At 40.8% G+C, this 22,654-nt stretch overlaps 1 protein-coding gene across 1 annotated transcript; it reads left to right on the top strand.

The window, feature by feature from the left end:
- Positions 1-1,590: 1,590 nt before the first annotated feature.
- Positions 1,591-21,449, top strand: LOC308292086 (eukaryotic translation initiation factor 2D-like). The gene is made up of 16 exons (XM_080734316.1): positions 1,591-1,751; positions 3,856-4,046; positions 4,477-4,560; positions 5,630-5,720; positions 6,767-6,874; positions 7,205-7,382; positions 7,884-7,968; positions 8,696-8,822; positions 9,780-9,825; positions 10,392-10,495; positions 12,413-12,565; positions 15,209-15,298; positions 15,813-15,908; positions 17,014-17,134; positions 20,658-20,832; positions 21,352-21,449. The coding sequence occupies exons 1-16, from the start codon at positions 1,696-1,698 to the stop codon at positions 21,420-21,422; spliced, it is 1,776 nt and encodes a 591-aa protein (XP_080590442.1). The 5' UTR covers positions 1,591-1,695; the 3' UTR covers positions 21,423-21,449.
- The last annotated feature ends 1,205 nt before the right edge of the window (positions 21,450-22,654 follow it).

Below are 22,654 nucleotides of genomic sequence, written 5' to 3'. Positions count from 1 at the left end.
TTATGTTTTAGCTAATTCAACATAAAAAAGGCGGAACCAGGGCGGGACAAGGCAGATAGAGCCTGCTGGTTGGTCAGTTAGGGACCAACCAGGAGGCTAACAATGGGTGAATTTGTGCTAAAACATTTTACAATCAGGGTCACAGGACATAGTCATCATAATGGGGCCCACCATACAAGTGGGACCATGACATCGAAAGAGTTTTAAAAGCAGCGGTTCACAGTATCTAGTTTCTACTTCTAGTAGACATAATGTGCCTACACATATTTGCCAAAATGGCCTGTAATACTGTTCTGCTGGCATTCACTCTCGTTTTGGGCTTCAAATTTGGTACTGTACCTAATGCTATCCTCCAGGATGACAACGCTCGCCCCCACAGAGCCAGGGTGGAATGGCCTGCCGTGAGTCCAGACCTCAACCCAATTGAACACTTGTGGTATCAGCATGGGTGAGCTGTACGTGCTTGAGTGACCAACAGAACCACATTGGCTGACGTGACAAATCCTGGTTGAGGAATGGGATAACATCCCACAGCAAAATGAAGCTAGGTTGGTGACCAGCATGAGAAGGAGATGCCAAGCTGTTGTGGCTGCGTATGGGTTAGGGTTAGTATCTTCCACACACTGAGGTCCCTGACACTATAAGTGTAAAATTATTAAAATGGCAAATATGTGTTGTTTTTTTCTTGTCCATATTACTGTGGGAGAGTGAAATCTTCAATGCTCCAAGCAACAAAGGTGAATACCAACAGAAAAGTATTACAGGCCATTTTGACACATTTTTGGTTGGCACTACCCACGGTCACGTTTGGCTGTGTTGCTCATTCTACGAATGCCTGATGCTGTACCTCGTAAAAGTGGCTAAACTGATATAAAACACAATACCAATTGGTAGCCTGTTATTAAAGGGGAGATATAATGGACTGAAGTCAAGTTTCCTTACTGTTTGTGCACAGTTACACCAGTGGTTCTCAACCTTTTCAGGCTGTGACCCCTCAAAATAATCATATTTGAAGTGAACTGGGGACCCCCCTAAATAATACTTGATCTTGGGAATCCACAGATGGCCTATTGTGCAAATAGCAGATTTACATATCACAAACAATGACTGGCAACAAGCCATTGTGAGCTTGTAGATCAGATCAGCTATTTTCAGAACGTTGCCTGACAATTATAATTATGACAATTTGGCCAATGTTTGACCAGTTTTTAATGTATAGTTTGTTGATTCCTTGTGATTTCATGTCTTTTTTTTTTAAAATGTCTTTAAAAATCATTCAATTGTCACTTTGCTGTCTGAGGACCCAATGTAAACAAGCCATAGCCGATAGTGCTTTATTGGGCTTAAATCCTATCTGAACTGTACTGGCTGAGCTTTTCCTATGTAAACTGCTAATCAATAAGTCAATCAAAAGAGAACATGAATATCTTGTAAAACACCCTTTTTCTTTTTTAAAGCAAATAACGTTCCCAGGCGGTCATGGCTAGATGTGACACAACGTCAAGTCGAAGCGTCGGACGGAACCATACAGCACAGTGTATGTGTTTTCCCCTCGGTCATTTTAATGTGTCGGACCAAAACGCCACAGGGCCAGCAGCACATTTATTATTATCACTGAGAGACTAATATTTGGATAAATAACTCTAACTTATTCAATAACACACTTCATAACACAAATGCTGAGTTGCTGACAAGATGTTTGCCAAAGCGTTTCGTGTCAAGTCCAACACCGTGCTCAAGGGATCAGCCAAGTGAGTCATATGGACGCTAGTAGTGAGTGTTAACTGACAAATAAAACCTATTTCATTAGGCTAAGCCAGGGGTCTTCAACGTTTTCAGGCCAAGGACCCCTTAGTTGAGAGAGAGATGAAGCAGGGAGGGCCCCCCATCACCTTTTCATAGATTCCATACAGTTTCATTGTTTGACAGCACAGTCATCTGTGTATTTTGGATTCATGTCAATTTGTGTTTTCAGATATTTAACCACTCACATACTTAATAAACCTGACCTTTCTTAATCTCCCTTTTCCCCTCTACACCAAAACTATTTGCCAAAAAATAGCAGATCTACAAGCTCACAACGCCTTGCTCTGCGAGGCGTTGTGAACTTGTACATCTGCTATTTTTGGCTAAAGTTCTCAGAATATGGACGTTCAAGTGGTTATTTATTATAATACAAAGGAGAAAAAAGTTTCTATCACTCAAAGATTTGGAGGACCCCCTGTAGTAACCATGAGGACCCCTAGGGGTCCCGGACCCCCTGTTGAAGACCCTTGGGCTGGGGCAGTGTTTCTCAAACTTTTACATTTCAAGGTCTCCCTATAACTCTTGACAGTTCCATTTGTACACTGTCAGAGTTACAGACTTATATGGGTCGATTTAGACCCCCATAAAGGAACCCACATAGTCCCTGGAATCCAATTTGAGAACCACTCACTAGGGGTCTTCAACGTTCTTTTCCCCCCAGCCCAAGGACCCCTTAGCTGAGGCAGAGATGTGAGCAGGGACCCCGACCACTACACATTGTATAAAAAATGTTGGAGATTAAACCTATTCATGGTTTTCAGATGGCTTCATAGAACTTGTTTGACAGCACTGTCATGTTGCATTCATGTTGATGTGTATTGTCAGACATTTAAAATGTAGTTGAGTATAAGTATGAAAGTGTTCAAAATGTTATTAAAGTACCAAAAGTAAAAGTACAACATGTTTGAAAATAGCAGATCTACAAGCTCAACCACAAACGTAGACGGGCCATTTTCAAATAGCCACGGTATAAAATAGGGCTAAAATGGATTATTGTATGTTTTAAAATATAATCATTTATATCTGCAAAGTAACTAAAGTTTTCAAATAATTGTAGAGGAGTAAAAGTATAATATTTGGATCCGAGATGTAGTGGAATAGAACTAAAACTATTGGAAATTGGAAATACTCAAGTAAAGTACTTACACCACTGGTTTTAAGCAACTTTAAACATTGCTGTGTATTATCCTCTTTCTATCTGTAAAGTTGTTGTTTTCATAAGTTGCTCATCATGTTATGAGCAACCTTTTGTCAATACATTCCGTGCAATTTGTATCCTGAAAAGAAACAAACAGTTTTGGACATAATGAGGATTCCACCTAGCCGCGAATTGCAACACTAGATTGTTTAATTTAAACATGTTGAATCTAGACTCAACAAAACATATTAAAAAAACAACTAGTGTTGCTTGTAATTTGCAGCTAGATTCCACCCACATCGTAGTTCCATGTTCCATGTCTTTTTCTGTGTTCTCTGGCACCTTGACTAACATCCTTAAGTATAACATGCACAGAGTATACGTCTGCTGATATATATATACCCCTTCTTTTTTTTCTATGGAAATAACGATACAATGGGAACTATGCACGGAAACAATTTCACCTGTTTTTTTAAACTTGTAAACCAGCGGTCTTCAACAGGGGGTCCGGGACCCAGAGGGGGTCCTCAGAGTTAATACAGGGGGGCCACCAAATCTTTGTGTGATAGGATAATTATTTTATCCCAAATCTGAGGAGAACTTTAGCCAAACATAGCGGATCTACAAGCTCTCGAGTCTCAAGAGAGCTTGTAGATCGGCTATTTTTGGCAAATAGGCTTGGTTAAAAGACGATTTAAGTCATTAAAAAAACATTTACATGAATCCAACATGATTAATGATAGCGCTGTCAAACAAGTCTATGATTCTGAAACACAATTTTATAGAATAATAGTGGGGGGTCCTTGCTTTATCTCCCTCTCAGCTAAGGGGTCCTGACCTTTGCCTGAAAACGTTGAAGACCTCTGTTGTAAACCTGTGATGTGACAATAAAGCTGATTGTGGTTCTGTAGGAGGAAGCTGAAGTCGGACATAGCCGCGGCCTTTCCCTCGCTGTCTGCGGAGGAGCTGTCAGAGCTGGTGCCCAACAAGGAGGAGCTGAATGTAGTCAAGGTTTACGCACATAAAGGAGAGTCTGTCACACTGTTCGTCCTGCATAAAAACCCACTGTTCTTTGAGCTGGACAAGAGACTGTATCCTACAGGTAAATAGCAACCATTTCTTTTTTCAGTTTTTTTATTTGACAAATACATAAAACCCCCCTTGGCCCCCTCCACCCTCCACTCCATAGTATGGGCAGTCCATAGTCTGCATACAGCACAAAGCTGCTTGGAGCGTCGCAGAAAAAGTGAAACCAAGAGCCACTTATCCAACGGATTTGTAAGCTGGCAACGTGTTTATAGATCTGCTACTTTCGAAGAGATTCAGGAAATGTTAGCAGACTGCTATAGAGCTCTGGGGTACAAACTAATTATATAAGTCGTTATGGTTAATACTTAACTGTGGTGATTCGATATTCATCACTATTTAGAAAATCTGTAATATTTGTAATGTGACCGGACACTGACTTTACTAAAGGAGTGCAGAAAGCATATGAGTAACTTATATTTCTTGCACTTTGTAACATTCTTCAGTGTACATGCTCTGGCGCTTCCCCAACACCCTGCCAACGTTCACTACATGGCCTGCTGTGGTCCAGAAAATGATCGGCGGGGCAGGTAAATCACACTCTTTAGCATGTACTGTGTATCGGTGTTTCCCAAACACATCACATCTGTCTTTTGGGTATTTAGCGAAAAGGTTTTGTATACTTGGCTGTATCAAGTATGAATAGCTAGCATGTAAGTCCAGGAGTCACCATTATGTACGTATACACAGACAAAATGTGTCCGTGGCACATTTTTTATTTTATTTTTTACACACCATTATAATGTTCTTATTTTGACCCAATTACTGAATGTCAAGTCTCCAGATTTTCTTCAGAATATGTATGACACTGATTTACTATGGCACATACGGAGTTCCAGGGTTCCCACGGTCATGAAATTCCTGGAAATATTTTGAAATTAGAAAAATATCTTGTTTTGGAATTGATCAAGGGTCCTGGAAGGTCCTGGGAAAAAAATAGCTATGCATTGTCTTTGGTTATTGATTTTGTTAATACCTCTGAAATGACAAATTAAACATTGGCCAAATTGTCAAATATTAGAGGAAGAAATTGTGAAAATAGCAGATCTACATGCTCACAACGCCTTGCGACGCGAGGCGTTGTGAGCATATAGATCGGCTATTTTCACAATAAAACCGTGTTATACAAAATTCCTCAACTCTTGCCAGGGTCCCAGTTCAAATATGATTTCAGGGGTCACAGCCTGAAAAGGTTGAAAACCACTGGCATACACTACCTGTCTTTGGGCACTGCGCATAGGAGTAAGTGACTCGTTATTGAGCTGAATTATTGTTATATAGTCCTGGAAATTGGGTTAAATATTCTGGAAAAGTTTTGGAAATAAATTGGGAAAAATGTGTGGGAACCCTGGAGTTCAGATAGTGCTAGTGGTTCTCAAATTGTACATTTGTACACTCTCAGAGTTACAGACCTGTTATGGCCATTCAGAGCCCGCTCTTAATGTGTTTTATTGTCCACTCATGTCCTTGGTTAAAATGGAATTTTGACAAAAATCCCACCACCACAAGCCAAGCCATGGCGATGACCCCTGCGTGTAACACTTTCAAACTTCAAAATGATCAAAATGCACACACACACTTACAGTATATTGTGCACAGATCTGATGCTGCCAGGAGTGGTGTTACCATCCAGTGGTCTTCCAGATGTGAGGCAGGGGGACTGCTGTGCTGTCAAAGTGGTGAGCAACAGGTAATAAAAAACATATATGTATACATTTTGAAAATGTATAAACTTTGTAATTTATTTTTTTCAAAAATGCCTTTGTCAATAATGAACGTGCCCTAATTTCCATGTATTATCATCAGTATCATAATAGTCATATAGAGGTAGCATGTCTACAGTCTACAGATCCATCTAAAAAAATTAGAATATTTTTTGAAACTTTGATATGTTCTAGATACATTGCACATTCAGTGAATTCTTCCAAGCCTTTTTTGTTAAGATTTTCAATTTTTATGGCATACATCTCATGAATATCAAAAGTCCATATTTCAAAATATTACACGAGACCACTCAAAACAAGGATTTATAATAGAGAAGTCAGATTTGCTTGAAGTCCAGTGGGACATTTTAGATGGATCTGTATGTATGGCTGTAATAGCCTGGTCTAGTGCTGCCACCTAGTGGTGTATTTTGTCACTGGATGGTGGAAGAATTATGTGGAAGCAAGTTTTATTGATTCAACATTTGTCTAGGCTGCAATGACCATCAGTAGTGATAGCTGAAACACAGACAATGTGAAGTTCTCCTTTATTACAATGACATTAATACTAACAATAATAATAATAATAAGAAGAAGATAAGAATTGTATAGAACTTTTCTATGCAATCACACTTCCGCAGGAAATGGCAAAACCTCAGTGACCGATTTGTAGTTTCCAGTACACAATGCTTCAGTGGCTAGGCAGATTACTGTTGCTAGGCAGATTAGTTTGAGCTTGTAGATCACACAATCTTTCACTGTGCAACACGGGCCTACAACATGTATGAATTAAGCATAACGTTGCTGTCGGGAAGAAATCTCTTATTCTAAATATTGCACTCACTACACTACACTTCACTAAAAAAAGCATCAAAAAAGTAGCAGATCCGAAAGCTCGATCGTGTCGCTTTCCGAGCTTGTCGATCTTCTACTTGTGAATTTTAAATCCTGAAAAGTAACAACCCCAAAATGCTATTTTCTTTCCTATCGATTACTCACTGAAGTCCTAACGGTGTTCCCTGTGTGTTTGCAGGGCACCCATGGCGGTGGGCACCAGCACCATGTCCACCACAGAGATGCTGAGCCTGGGTATGAAAGGGAGAGGCGTGTCCGTCCTCCACACCTACATGGATAACCTCTGGTGAGAGACGCTCGTATTTCTTTTACACATTTCCAGAAATGTCAGAATAATTCCACGATCTATATTCATAAATGCAAAGGTTAAAAGCCTAACCTGACCACCAAAACCAAAACGTCATACTTTTACATATTGTGCTGATTTTAAGTTTATGAAACGCAACTTTAGTGTGTCTGGTCGCTCCTTTCATGCTGTTTCACAAATCGCAGATTAGGACTTGGCATAACAAACTTTTTCAGTTGTGAGATTTTATTTTGCTTTAACCCATGTAAACTAAACAATACCAATATATATATATATATATTTTTTTTTATCCAATTTGTCTGTTTTTAGGGCATTTGGTGATAAAAGCGGCCCTCCATCTATTCCGGATGCAGAAAGTGAGGGTCTGGTGAGGAACGGAGAAGGAAGCGACGAAGAGGAGGAGGAGGAGGAGAGTGAGCAGGGAGGGGCGGAGGAACAGACCCCAGACCAGCCCCCCTGTCCCGCTGTGGAACAGCTGAGTCTGAAGGTAGGGGTGAAAATACAATATCACAATATTTTTACAAGCTGTATCACGATACACAATCTTATCACGGTTCCTTTTCATGTTGGTTTTTAGTTAAGTTAATTAAACAGTACAAGGTACCTACAAGGTAACAAATACTAAAAGAAAAAGGAGTAACAGACCATTTAGACCAGTGGTCCTCAAAGTGGGGTCCAGGGACTCTCTGGGTTGCTTTTGGGAGGTCTAAATGGACCCCTTACAAGTATGTATCTGACAGTATACAAATTCTTTTGTGTACCGTCAGAGTTGAGGGGAAACCTTGACATTTTAGAGTTTGAGAACCACTGATTTAGACCAAAACGCTGGTTTAAATTCAATTCTGCAATGCATCTCTGTATTAACAATTCAACAGAATTCAAGGCTCCCTCATTGTATCACGATTTATACGGTATCTCTGAAAAGGCATGTTGTGGAGACATTGTGTCGTCTCAAAGATATTTATCACCATATCACCCCTATCTGCAGGACACAGGGGACAAGGACACGGGAGAGCAAGTCGACGGCGAGGAGGACGACGTCTTGAACGATGAAGATCAAAAAGCACCACAAGGTAAACCCAGCCCTGGCTGTCACTGAAACACTGATCATTTTGAAAAAAAAAATTGAAAAAATCGTAGTCTTTCGAATACAACTTTTGGAGTATTTTAGTCATCTGAAACGTTTACTTTTAGTCTAGTCAACTAAATATCGTAGGATTTGAGTAGACTAAATCGACAGTTGATTTTGTCTTCGAAAGTGTATTTTGGCGGTTGCTTGTATTTTACACTCGGTTGCATGTAACATAGTGGTTAAACTGAACTGATTTTGATGAATTTCAAATATAAGTAAACTGCGGCACTCCTAGACTTGTGTCACGGCACCCTAGGATGCCACGGAACCCACTTTGAAAAACCCTGCTTTAATGGATTCCAATATCCTGTATGTGGGCGAAGCAGGGCTTGACTGTTCTTCTGCTACCGTACAAGGAAGTTAAAATAGAAGGAAGGGAAACACGTGACCACCGGGCATGCGCCATGCCGCTCCCCATGGGTTCCAAAACTTGCACTGGAAGTGCGATGAAATATGTGGCAGTGAATGGAGCCGGCTAGATCAGCTCATGAACAAACCTGGAAGAATCACTGTTTATGAACGACTGAGACCTTTGTCATATAATCTGTTCAGGATTATAAAAGAAAACATATCACAGGTATTTTAACAATAACTTGCTTTTCGATGTGCACACTACATAATGAAATAATAATAATAACAGTAAATAATAATAGTTTCTGTCTCCGAAGCTTCTGTAGAAGAGCTGGATGCTCTCCTTCTGCAGTGTTTCCTCCACGCTCTGAAGACCAAGGTTAAGAAGTCAGAGCTCCCCCTGTTGACCAGCACCTTCCTCCGCAAATACATGTTCTCCTGCTGGTACTATTTTTTTCTATTTAACCTTTTTTTAACCAGTAAAAACACATTGAGACAGAGTCTCTTTTACGAGTGGGAACTGGCCACATGCAACAAAACTTAAGCCCTCTTGACTTTGGCCCCATTTAGACTGCAGTCAAATCCAGCCTAAACCCGATTTATTTCTCAAATTCGATCTTTTGGCCCAATCGGATCTGTTTGTTCAGACTGATTCTAACAACGTCAACACCTGAAATATTACAGGGGTAACGACATAGGTGTCATGACTTTTCTCTTTCAAATTCTTAATATTCCTCTGACATTGCAGATAGGACCTTGTGAACCCATTTTTTGCCATGCCGTGAGATATGTCTTCATACATTGCATGTACTGAGGCATCCCTCCAAAGTGCTAAGAGCTTGAATTTCTCCATCTGTTCACTGAATGCTGCTCACCATTTCTCCTAAAAACGTATGCTGAACTATTGTTTTATTTTTATTAAACCCCTTGCGCTCTTGTAAATTAAAATGCAATTCTCATGCTCTGTAATGACGTCAGTGGTGCAACTTGGGTGGGTAGATCTGGTTACTGCATTCAGACTGATACACGTCTTTAGAAATCAGATTTGAATCAGATTTGAAACCACCTCTGAATGTGGCTCAGGTCACATTTGTAAACATCTGTTTCCATGTGACTTGTGTGTATTTAGACAAACAAATCGGATTCGGATCTGGATGTGGCACAGATTTGATTCAGGCTGTATTTGGCAGTGTAAATGGGGCCTTAGTAAACTGGACCTTAGTTGCCTCCCTCAGTATTTTGACCCATTTGTTTCTGTCCACATCCAATCTCTTCAAATCAAATCATATAAAATCTCTGCAAACGTTTTTTTGGTTAATATTCTCCCCAGAATATGGATGCTGGGGTTCAAGTGGTTAAATCCTGGGTGACACTCACAAATATGTCTTATCATTTCTGCAGTCCAAATGGAAAACAACTGGACATCAGGAGATCCAGCTATAAAAAGGTAACAGTGAGAACTGGGGACATGTCTGGCATAAACATAGTAGAGGTTTGTCCAGGGTATAGGGCTGACACGATTATTACATAATTGTCAATTATTTGCTATAATCACAATTATTTTGTCTTAATCGTTTACATGTTGAAAATGTTTCATATTTTTTTCAATCATTTAACACTTTTGCCGCCATTTAGGTTGGTTACAGTCTTCTCACGGCCATCAAAGTAGCTTACCTTTGCGAATGTATTTCCTATCGCGGTCTTGTGTAAAATAAAGCTGCATTGCCCACGGAACAGTATGAGGGCCGCCATTACGGAACGATGTCTGTCATTTCTTTGTATATTTAGGTGTGTCATATCTGCTGTGTGCAACTTAAAATCCTACAAGCCAAACAGAAATGCCAACGACAAAAAACACGATTAAATCGCGATTATTTAATTAATTTATCAAAATATGAATTAATCGTCACGTGACAGCCCTACTGGGGAGATGTCAGGCATACACACAGTAGAGGTTTGCCCAGGGTTGAGGTATATTGATCAGGGCTGTTCTCTGTGTGTGTCGTCCACCAGTTGTCCAGGTTCCTGCAGAGCATGCAGCAGCATCATCTGGTGACGGTCAAGGAGCTCAGCAAGGGAGTGGAGAGCATCGTGGAGGTGGACTGGAGGAATCCTCAGTGAGTGCTGTTAATATTGTGTCATATAAGAACTGTGTTCCAAAATAAAACAAACAACCCCCGGAGATTTTGTCAGGTATGTGACTCTGTGTCGTTTATGATATTGAGTTACATTTTGATAACGTCTGTGTTTGGAGAAAAAGAAAAGAAAAAAAGCTTCACCATATGATAAACAGAGATGGGAAAAGTACTCACGTTCTGTACTTAAGTAAAAGTAAAAGTACTTGTGAAAAAAACGACTTTGGTAAAAGTAAAAGTACTCATTCCAAATAATTACTCAAGTAAAAAGTAAAAAGTATGTGCTTTGAAAAGTACTTTTAAAGTAAAAGTAAAAGTATTTTTACCGTATATTTCTAGAATTTTAAGGATATTAAAATTAAAAGATCCCCACCAAACATACGTCTTAAAACTGGCCCAGAATTGGTTTCCTACTATGATGTGAAATCTAAATGCAGCAGTGTTTTTTTAGACTGAGTACCAGTTATAGATAATATTTGACTCTCCAAGAACAATCATTATTATTATAAAAAATATGTATATCCCACGATTTTGTAACCCATTTTTTAAAGTGCCAATTGACCACCAAGTAGGCCTACACCATTATGACTGATGTTAAAATACAGATAAGGTTTCCTAATAAGAATGTCGTTTTCATTGTTCAATTATAATTATAATACATCTCACATCCACAGACAGACAGATTTCTGACTGTTATACTTTAAGATGTTTTGCATGTCTGTCAGAGGACCCCAATGTAAACAAGCCATACAGACTGTATGGATGATAATCATACAGGAGTGCGTTTGCTATGCGAACTGCTAATCAAGTATTCAATCAATCAATTCAAACAAATGCATGCATGAGGGCACGCACGCGCGCGCTCTCTCACACACACACACACACACACACACACACACACACACACACACACACACACGCTAAAGGCTTTTGCGAGGCAAAGATGACCGAAGCTACAGTTGTGCAGAGTCTGCAGAACGTTTCACTTTTTCCATACAGAACTTTATCCAGCATGAGATAAAAAGCAATTGCACTGACTCACCTAAGCTTCGGAGGTTAAAAAAGAACGCATTTTCAACGCGTGTGCATTACAGGAGCAGCATATGGCCAAAGTCTTGTGTTTATAATCCATAGTTAGTTATAATCCACGTGAATTAATTGTTGATGTTTGAAAGCTGTGACGAGATGAATGGTTTACACTTTACAGCATGATGGTAGAATTAAACCACCTTTCTTCCTCTTCCTATGAAAATCGTGGATTTCAAAATAAGAGCATAGGGTATTAGGCTATTATGTTATGTAGGCTATATGATTAGTTTTATTTGGTAGTCTAGTTGCAGGAAGTAAATAGACCGGTGCTTTCCTACTTGACACAATGACTCTCACTCTGGCCAGGCAGCAGCAGAGCGTCACCGCAGCCTCTATGAATGATGATCAAGCGCTGTAATCATTTTGTTTGATCTGCCACGCATCGGCGCAACATTAACACAAAACCAAAGTAGCGAGCCTGTTTTGAAAATGTAGCGGAGTAAAAGTACAGATACTTGTGTTAAAATGTAACGGATAAAAGTAAAAAGTACCCAGAAAAATAATTACTCAGTAAAGTACAAAGTACTGAAAAATGTACTTCGTTACAGTAACGAAGTATTTGTACTTCGTTACTTCCCATCTCTGATGATAAATTAGTACTTTTACATATACATATGTTAAAACAATAGCAGATATACAAGCTCTCAGTGCGGCACTGCGAACTTGTATATCTTAAAAGTTAAAGCATAACATAATGGTTAGAGTGGTTCCAGGTCTTAAAGGGTATAATGATTAATGGATGAGGAGAGTGAATCCTTGTTTTCGAGGCTGCCATGAAGATGATGATGATAATGTGTGTAACCCTTCCAGACTGCTGGCCTTCCGAGCTCCGGAGCTGCCCGAGGAAGAGCAGCCTGTGGAGGGAGGAGAAGCCGGGGAGAAGCCCTACCAACCTCCTGAGATCACCAGCCTCTACTCTGTGTCCGCACGACTGGAACCTCTGTTCCTGGAAGCACACAAGAGGTTCGGCTCGCTTTGTCCCAGGGGTCTTCAATGTGTTCAGGTCAAGGACCCCTTAGTCAAGAGAGAGAGAGATGAAGCAGGGACCCCCACAACCCATAGATACCATATAGTTTAGTTTCATCGTTTGACAGCACAATCATCAGTGTATTTTGGGTTCATCTAAATTTGTGTTTTCAGATATTTAACCACTTGAACCGCATCAATACTTAATAAACTTGACCTTTTACTTTGTACTTAGTCTGCCCTTTTTTCCCCTCTAGACCAAAACTCTTTGCCGAAAATAGACGATCTACAAGCTCTCTGCGAGGCGTTGTGAGCTTGTAGATCTGCTATTTTTGGCTAAAGTTCTCAGAATATGGACGCTAGGTTTCAAGTGGTTAATATAGAAAAGGTGAAAAAAGCTTCTATCACACAAAGATTTGGAGGACCCCCATAGTGGACCCAGAGTCTACACAATACGCAACATTCACTGGTATTTTTAACTCGTCTTTGTGGTCTCCTTTATAGGAGTACCACGCTTTTAATGTTGATGGTTTTTTAGGGAACCACTGATAGGCCAGTGCTCTAGAGCATCTGATTTGCCTTTTTAAATACCACCCACTTAAGCCCCGTTTTCATAGAGCAAAACTTCTGGAAGTTTTTTCCAAAATTACGGCAATTTTGAAATTCACGCCATGTGAAAACGGCCACCTATTTTGTGTGCCGGAAGTTTTGGTGCCCCAAACGTGACGTGAAAATACCTAGTAATTTTTGCTGAAAGTACCGTGACAATACACATTTCCCTCCAGTGAAAACGCATGCCGCGAATTTGCCGTTTTTTTTACAACCAGGTGCATTAAAGGAGCCAGTTAACAGTTTAAAACATTGTATCTGGGATTGAAAACGACCTGAATGTAAAGGAATATATAGAAATAAAGTAGGTCTACAGCTTCACCTTGTATAGGGGATTAATTATTTAGGCTAGAATCGCATTGACAAACACAGCGGAAGTCTCTTTCTTTCTCTGGTCATCCATCGTTTATGGTGCCGCGTGAAGAAAAAAAAAACACAGCTAATAATCTACAAGCCCACAAGTGCAACACGTTGCATCATGCAGCGATCCTTTCTGAACCTTATGTGTTTTTGCATGAAGAATATGTCTTGTAACTTGTTAAATCCATTTGAAGGGTTCAGGAACCGTTCAGGCCGGGTGAGAGAGAAAAAGAAAGACAGAAGCGAAGACTCGAAGCACCCGTTACGGCTGCTCAACAAGCAGTGAGACTGTATGGCGTGTTGCCATGCCTGCTACTTATAAGCGACTATGGGCTTGATTTCCGTAAAGTTGCTTATATATAATTTGATCGTTTCTGGTTGCGTTTTATTTGTTGTAAGCTTCTAGATCACTTTTCAAATAGCTGATGCGGCGATGCGTTTAGTTTTAAAGTGCTCTTGTGGCCTAGATAATATCACTTTTTGGGCTTATTTTCGTACACCTGGTTGCTTATTTCTCTCGCAAAGTCTGGCAACACGGACTTATACCGTGACAATGGTTTTTAGTGAAAACGATGTATTTTATGGCAATGCCTGCATTTTTGCTCATGTGAAAACACCCAAAAAACAAAACTCCCGGCAGGTTGAAAATTATTATGCTAATTATTTTGCAGGAAAAATTCCGGAACTGTAGTGAAAACATGCCTTTAGACTAAATCCTAACCCTTATGCCTGTGGCCCGTTCTACAAAATGTCTTCTAAATTCTTCTAAGGTTTTTTTTAAAAACGTATGTTTCTATGTCAGTGGTTCTCAAACTTTTTTCATGTCAAGGACCCATAGAATTCTATGTATTTGACCGCGGACCCCCATCCCAAAATATTTAGTTCCAGGGACCCCCCCAGAAGCAAAGATTTGAGTTTCAAATGTTCGCTTTAAAAATATATACATTCAAAGATTTACCCACATTTTCATGATTTTTCAAAAGTAGCAGATCTACAAGCTCATAGTGTGGCAGCTTGTATGTGATTGATTGATTGATTGATTGATTGATTGATTATTTTATTAGACAAAAATGGAGAACAGTACAAGTATAGTCAATACAATTGAAATGTAGTACAGTACAAGTACAGTTAAACACCCTGCCTAAAAGGAACATCACAAATAAGACCTTTTACAGTATTTTTTAGGTTGGAAGCCCTCTGTATTTCTGTTATTTTTTAATAGCTAAAGTGTCACAGATGCTTTCAAGGTCTAAATGGGCCAATTCTGAGAGTGTACTAATGAATGGAACCACTTGGACTCGTAAAGGGTCCATTTGGTTCCACGTGTTTACACTCAGAGTCACTGACCTGTAAGCGTCTGTAACTTACCGGTTACAGAAGTTAAAAGAGAGTCGTTCTGTAGCTCTGTGAGTGGGCACATGGAACCAAGCGGACCCATCGTTTGTACTCTCTCGTGGCGAAACGAAAACGGAGGGTTTAGTAGTGCATTCCTGCTGCGTTGCTTCAGTTGTACTGACAGACTCTGTCTGTCTGTGTGTGTGTGTGTGTGTGTGTGTGTGTGTGTGTGTGTGTGTGTGTGTGTGTGTGTGTGTGTGTGTGTGTGTGTGTGTGTGTGTGTGTGTGTGTGTGTGTGTGTGTGTGTGTGTGTGTGTGTCGCGTGCGTGCTCACAGGAAAGGCAGTGTTCTTCATGCGGCGGAGGTCAGACTCATCATTACAGACTATGTGAAGAACAACCAGCTGGTGGCTGAAAACAATAAAAAGTAAGCAGATCACATGACCAGCAGCAGGCTACTGGTTAGAATGACACGTACAGACGCCTTTGAAGCACTGGTGGGAGAAGTACTGGTTTTACTTAACACATGGCATGGCTAACACGTCCACACACATGATAACCATGCAACCCTGTGAAGTGCCGCGGACCCGTTAGGGGCGTGTTAACTAGTTACCATGGTAACCGATAGCCCCCGAGCTGCGGTGGCCAGTAGTGAGCCAAAAATATCCCTTGATGCCTTGCGGAATACTACATTCCGAACGGGAATACTTCTATTATGAGCGTTTAGCGCCGCTCAAAAAATAAAAAACTCAAAATTGTTGAGGCCAATTCTAAAAGCGCCTTCTAAAACCTAAGCTGAGTTTTCTGAAAACCTTCAAATTCGTGTAATACAGGTTACACAAGGTACCAAGTACTGGAGTGTATACTTAGTTTCAGTACTTCAGTTACCGCTATGAAGTCCTTGTCATTCTTTCTCTGTCATTGTGATTCCTGCCTTCTAGTTATGTGACCATAAACCCTGTGCTGTGTGACTGCCTGCTGGAGAGAACAGAGTACCAGGAGATCAGCGCTCTCAAGTGGGACGAGCTCTTCAGCAGGTACACAACCAGCCTTCATTTAGTCCACTAAAACTATGGCGAAAAGGTTGAGAACCACTGGTCTAATGCAGTGGTGCACAAACTTTTTAGCCTGTGACCCAAAAGAGAAATTTAATTAGACATTTGCCCGGGACCCAAAACTAGTGAAAATAGACGATCTACAAGCTCACAATGCGTCGCTTCGCGTCGTGTTGTTGATCGGCTATTGTTAATTATTGTATTTTATTTGTGGGATTTCTTAAATGTTTTTTTTTTTCTTTGAAAATGCATCTATTCTTTTTTTTTTTATATATAAATAAATGTATTTTTGGTGAGGAGAAAATCTTTTGAAATATGAAAGAAAATGGGATTTTTACTCGAGCCGTGACCCATAGAAATTGGTCCATGACCCACAGATGGGTCCAGACCCAGTGTTTGGGAACCAGTGGTCTAATAATGTACACTAGTATTTGGTCTACGTATTAACCCATTTAGGCCTGAACACATTATGACGCAATATTTTATGCTTTAAATATTGAAAAATAGCAGATATACAAGCTCACAGCGCGGCATCGAGTGCCGCGCTGCGAGCTTGTAGATCTGCTATTTTTAAAAAAATCGTGAAAATTAGAATTTTGACCCGATTCTATAAGTGTCTTTTGAATCCTTCTAAGGTTTTTGGAAAAAAAACCTATGTTTCTATGTCAGCGATCTGGCCAGCCATCGTCAAAGAAAAGGTCCTTTTCACTTCAACTGGAGCTCAGTTAGTCTGTTCTTGAGAGACTACTATGTCAGTGGTGCTCAAACCTTTTCATGTGAAGGACCCCAAAGTGATATTTATTTGACCACGGACCCCCATTTCAAAATATCTAGTTCCAGGGACCACCCAGAAGCAAAATTTGAGTTACAAACGTTCGCTTTGAAAATACATCTATTCAAAGATTTGCACACATTTTCAAGACTTTTTCAAAAATAGCAGATCTACAAGCTCGCAGCGCGCGCTGTGAGCTTGTATATCTGCTATTTTTCAATAGTTAAAGCATAAAATATTGCGTCATAATGTGTTCAGGTCTAAATGGGTTGACAGTGGTCTGTCTGTATGTCTGTATGTGTTTGCTATTGGCAGGACTCTGAGCAGAATGCAGCAGTGTTACCAGCTTACGTTTCCTGGACAGGCGCCCATCACCAAGAAGGGTCACATCGAGCCCATAGACATCTCTGTGGCTTCCAGAGGGTCCAACAAGAAGGTGAGTGTCACACAGATTCATTGTCCCTTCGATGTCGATGTAAAGCTCTAACCGGCGCCTACATTGTATAACCTCATGAACCCCTAGCGCAGGGGTCGGCAACCCAAAATGTTGAAAGAGCCATATTGGACCAAAAAAGCCCAAAACAAATCTGTCTGGAGCCGCAAAGAATTATAAAAGCCTTATATATCGTCGTTGTCGGGTGGAAACCTTGTATGTCCAAAACTTCGTTTTGTATTTATCATGTACAAAAAATGAACTAAACTAGTGAAAACAGCCGATCTACAAGCACACAACGCCTCGCGGTGCGAGGCGTTGTGTGCTTGTAGATCAGCTGTTTTCACTACTTTTGTGCGTCAGTCTTGTATGATGAAGCAGGGCTTTAGGCCTACTTTAGACAGTGACGATAAAAAAATCATTGAAACAAAAAATAAATTTTTTCCCCCCATCTTTTTCCATTTTCATACATTTTTGAAAAAGCTCCAGGGAGCCACTAGGGTGGCGCTAAAGAGCCGCATGCGGCTCTAGAGCCGGGGGTTGCTGACCCCCGCCCTAGCGTCACACGCTGTTAGGCCTGTCACAATTATTACATAATAATTGTCTAATCTCAATTATTTGAAATAATTGCAATTGTTTGAAACAGTCGTTTCTATGTTGAAACATTTGAAAAATAAGTGCTATTTCCAAGAAACATTTTTGAATATGTCAGTAATCTGCCCTGCGCAGTTTGTGATTATGAAGCCTAAATGGCAAACAGAAATGAAGCTTGTATTCATATTTTCCAGTCTTCAATGCCAAAAACACAATTTAATAGTTGATCGTTAATTTTAATCATCAGTTTAACTGTGTAATCGGGACTGCTCTACCCGCTGAGATTGGCCAGTAGTCGTTGTGCAACAGTGCCTAAACCAAGTGGTGTGTTCTACCGTGATACGCAATATATGTGGTGATTTTTCATAGCCAAGCGTAGCCTTTCAAAAATCTGTCAGAGAAAGCGTATCTGATATAGCCTCACAAGTCATCCCGAGCTACGTCATCAACAATGTGCTTCCTTTCTCGGTCTGGTGGTCCTCCCATCGAGTCTCTTTATGAGAACTTACGTTCTAATTTCCAATCAAATGGCTGCATTTGGAGCGACCCGCCTCACACCGCTCCTGATTGGTCGAGCGGCTGCCGCAGCTCTCACATTTTGAAAACAAACATGGCGGCCCCCATACCCGACGCAAGTTTACAACTCGCATATAGAAGCTGTATAAAGGGAAATTTATCTGAAATCAACAGCATCTCAGAACTTAAAAGAGAACAACCGTTAGTATTTTTGGATTTTCTGTCTGGAAAAGACGTATTTGCTGTTCTGCCGACGATGTTTTGAAGCACTGATGACTACGGACTGGACCTGTCAGTCAAAGTGAGTAACTACGTCATCGTAAAGCGGTGTCTATGGAGGACTCCCAGTCTGGCTGTTGCAAGGCTATATCTGATACGCATCTGATACACAGGAGGAGGGGCTGGAGCAGAAAGAATGTGGACCTCAGCCTAGTCTGAGGTGAAGGACTTGTGGCAATTGTCTCTACTGAGGTGATAATGGCCGCTGCCGAAGGAATTCACACATTAAACAATAGACCTGCCACACTTCATAGTATTCAAACTTCTTTTAGTGACCACAAGCGTGTGCATGTATACGTGCGCATGTGGGAGGGAGGGAATAATTATAGATGCCATCCAAAAAAATTCTAGAACACACCTAGTAGTGATGTGTCGTTCATGAGTGATTCGTTCATAAGAATCGAATCATTAGCATGAAATCGTTCACACTTTTGTTCACACCACCGCTCCCTCCCTGAAGATTGTTTGCACTTGTATGGGTGTCGCCATCATTGTTTTAATGGTACTCAAGGAATGCTATTGGCTGCCAACAATCACGTGCAACCACATATTTGGGATACTTGGGACATTGTCTTGAGCTTGCCGAAAATAAAGCACACGAAGAAGATCATCACAAGCCTAAAATCACAAGCCCCTCCTACAGCATACCCTGCTTTAACATCAATTATAACATAAATTGGACCATATTTTCACAAAACACATGTCATGGTGATTGAAACAAGGCTTTAAACTAGTGACAGGAACCATAAAGTATTTATGACAATGTTTATTAAAGTAAGAAAATCAAATGTAAAAGTTCAGGGGAAATGAATGGAATCCTTTGGAGAACATGTTGCTAAAAACTCATTTTATTTAAAAATACGGACTAATACATTAAACAAGGCTTCCTGACAAGTCGCATACATCCTGCAGAACTTGTCCGGAAGCTATATTTCGCATTGTGCATGTGTAGAGCCACAATAGCAGTTTTGCAGGCCATACCCCCGACCTGTCTGACTAGTTGGTAAGATGCTCCTGCAGCCATCCCCAAATCACAATGCGGAAGCCACTGCAGGGGCGTCTTAATGTAAGGCTAACATTAGTGATGTGTTGTTCACTAGAAAGAATCATGACCGATTTGTTCATTTCCTTGAAATGTTATGTTCACACTGTTGTTCACTCCTCCCCTCACCTCTGCCTCCTCGAGTCCCCCACACTCAGACAGTCAGAGTGAGTGATTTGCAATTTGAATTGAAAGAAAGAACTATTGTTGTGTTTTGTGTTAATGATTGTGTTTGTTGTTCCTAGGACAAAAGACAGGTAGTGACGAGTTAGCACATCACATTTAAGTATGAAAGAAGAAATAAAGTAGATGCATGACATGTGTGTCCAGCCTCCTTCACACTAATCAATGGACAGTAATGGTGGCCAGTTAGAGAACTTAGGGCCCCGTCATCTATGAAAGAAATAATGATGACAATGGACAGCTAAAGGATCGCCAGGTGGTTGCGGCCGTATGCGGCGGCAGCGCGAGATGTGCTGTATGGTGAACGTGAACGAATCGTTTGAACTGATCATTGCTGAGAACATGACGTTCACTGAGATTAACGGTTTTGTCCACCACTAGTGTACATTATAATGGTGTGTGAAACAGAAAATCCAGAATTTGCCACGGACAGTGGTGGAAATGCTGCCTCTCGGAAAGTAACTAAATACTGTACTTAAGTACAGTTTTGAAGTATTTGTACTTTACTCCACTACATCTGGGATCCAAATATTGTACTTTTACTCCACTACATTTATTTGAACACTTTGGTTACTATAGTTACTTTGCAGATATAAATTATAATATCACAAAACATACATCAACGACTTTATACCTAGGTTGTGAGCTTGTAGATCTGCTATTTTCAAACATTTAGTACTTTTACTTTTGGTACTTTAAGTACATTTAGGTGCCAACACTTTCATACTTTAACGCAAGTACATAACAAGTATGTTATACTGCAGTAGGTATTGATACTTTTACTTGAATAAAATACGTGAGTGCATTTTTTCCACCATTGGCCTCGGACCAGGCCAAGTCTTTGCCTCGGGCACATTTTGTCCGTGTTACGGACATATTGATGACCCCTTTCTGCTATCTATCTTCCTGCAGGTGACCCTCATCAAGAACCTGGAGCTGTACGGTTTGGACCCCGTGGCGGTGGCCTCTGCCCTGAGGCACCGCGTCCAGGCCAGCTCTGTGCTGCAGCCTGTCCCTGGAGCCAAGGATAGAGTGCAGGTCCAGATTCAAGGCAGTCAGATACAACAGTCGGGCAATCTGCTGCTAGGTGTGGAAATGATTATCCTTCAAAAAACAAAACCTAAAAGAATATTGTGCTTTCAAATTAGGGCAGGGCTAATTAATCGAAAATATATAAAATTGTGTGTGTGTGTGTGTGTGTGTGTGTGTGTGTGTGTGTGTGTGTGTGTGTGTGTGTGTGTGTGTGTGTGTGTGTGTGTGTGTGTGTGTGTGTGTGTGTGTGTGTGTGTGTGTGTGTATATATGTATATTCCCTTTTATATCAATTCAATTCAAAGGAGCTTGAAAATAGGAACACAGTTGGTCGTTATATACATGTTATATATACAGGGTATAAAGCTTTTTTGAAACAAGTAGCAGCAATCTTTTGCAGCCACTTTGGGTCAAAAAGTAATGAGTAATAATGAGTTCTTTCTACCGTCGCTACTTGAAGTAATTCCGGACTTTTACTTGTAACAGTGTTTCTACATTGCAGTATTGATACTTGGAGGAGGAGGGGGGGGCAAGTACTTTTCTCACCACTGACGTTTGTTTCGTTTCTTCAACAGATCACTACAAAATCCCTCGCAAGTTCATCCAGGGCCTGGACAAACCTCCCAAGGGTGGCAAGAAGAAATAACACAGCCATGTAGTGTACCTATATCCGCTCTGTAGAGCCACTGTATGTGAAACATGACGCTATATCATTCACAATAAAGTCTATTTCAACTTGAATCTTGTGAGCTGAGTGAGTTACTGTTAAAAACGGCCGTGGCTTTTTCTGTTCTTTATTCTCTTCAGTGTGAAGTTGCTGTGTGCGTTCATTCAGACAGACCAGGCCAGGCAGGCACCTCCCCAGTTCAGTCAGTTAGGTAAGCAGTAACCTCACTATAGCCAGTCTCTGTTTCACTGCAGGTAAACTGCAGTAGGCCTATGTGTCTTATTTACAATTTAGACATTTAGCAGATGCTCTTAATCCAGAGCGACTAGCAAGGAAAACACATGGTAGGGTTAATAATCATTTGATAAAATAATCATTTTGGCCATTGTCAGACCGTCACTTTGTTTACATTCTAGTCTATAGACTAGGATGTAAACAAAGTGTCGGCCCTACAATGAAAAAGTTGACTATAGCTCCTTTAAGGCATAAGGCATAAAACCTGGATCATAATAGGGCCCTCAGTGTCTTATCGTCATCATCATCATGTGTAACTGCATAGGCGCCAATTCTGTGGGTGCAACAGGGTTCATTGTTACACTGTTACACTGATCTTCCCAGGTAACATATTCAGAGGGAGATCATCATCAAAGGAAACGTATGGAAAGAGTGTTTCAGTGAAAGTGGTGTGTAAAGGTGTGATCAGAGAATGACAGCCTTCCTTCATTCCAGTCCAGCTGGACTCGGATCCTCAGAGGTTTCTGCTTCAATGAGAAAACAGTGCCTGGCCCTGTTGAGAAGACTCTTGCTGTGTATTCACCATTAAAAAGCATTATACTCCAGTATTGACCCCACGACATCCCCTTCCTTGGGTAAGACACTGCTAACAAACCCACATCCCAGTCTTCATTGTCTCCAACCTCAACATCCCAGCATCCCACAGTCCCTGAGTTAAAACCCTGACACGTTGGTCAAACCTCTCCGGGTTGTCTGGAAGCCGCTGACTTCTCTCTCCTTCTCTCACGCTGGTCAGATCATCAGACAGGATGAGCTCTGGACAGGCAGTGTTGGGGTCCAGAATGACAGGAGTGTCGGAGACATTGTCCTTCATCTTGTTCCAGACCCTGAAGGTCAGGTTTCCCAGGTGTTTGGTCACGTCTATCAGTGCTCCTGAGACCAGCTGTGGGTCCTGTAGTGTGAACTGGACTCTTTCC

The sequence above is a fragment of the Nannobrachium achirus genome, assembly GCF_963921795.1.
Source record: "Nannobrachium achirus genome assembly, chromosome: 9".
Lineage (NCBI taxonomy): Eukaryota > Metazoa > Chordata > Actinopteri > Myctophiformes > Myctophidae > Nannobrachium > Nannobrachium achirus.
This window is presented reverse-complemented; position numbering and strand designations above follow the sequence as displayed.

Bases quoted from the DNA above. Each gene is read 5' to 3' on its own strand.
- LOC308292086 (XM_080734316.1), top strand. From the start codon at position 1,696: ATGTTTGCCAAAGCGTTTCGTGTCAAGTCCAACACCGTGCTCAAGGGA. The intron at 1,752-3,855 runs GTGAGTCATATG...GTGGTTCTGTAG, and splicing joins GTGCTCAAGGGATCAGCCAA to GAGGAAGCTGAAGTCGGACA. The intron at 7,969-8,695 runs GTAAACCCAGCC...CTGTCTCCGAAG, and splicing joins AGATCAAAAAGCACCACAAG to CTTCTGTAGAAGAGCTGGAT.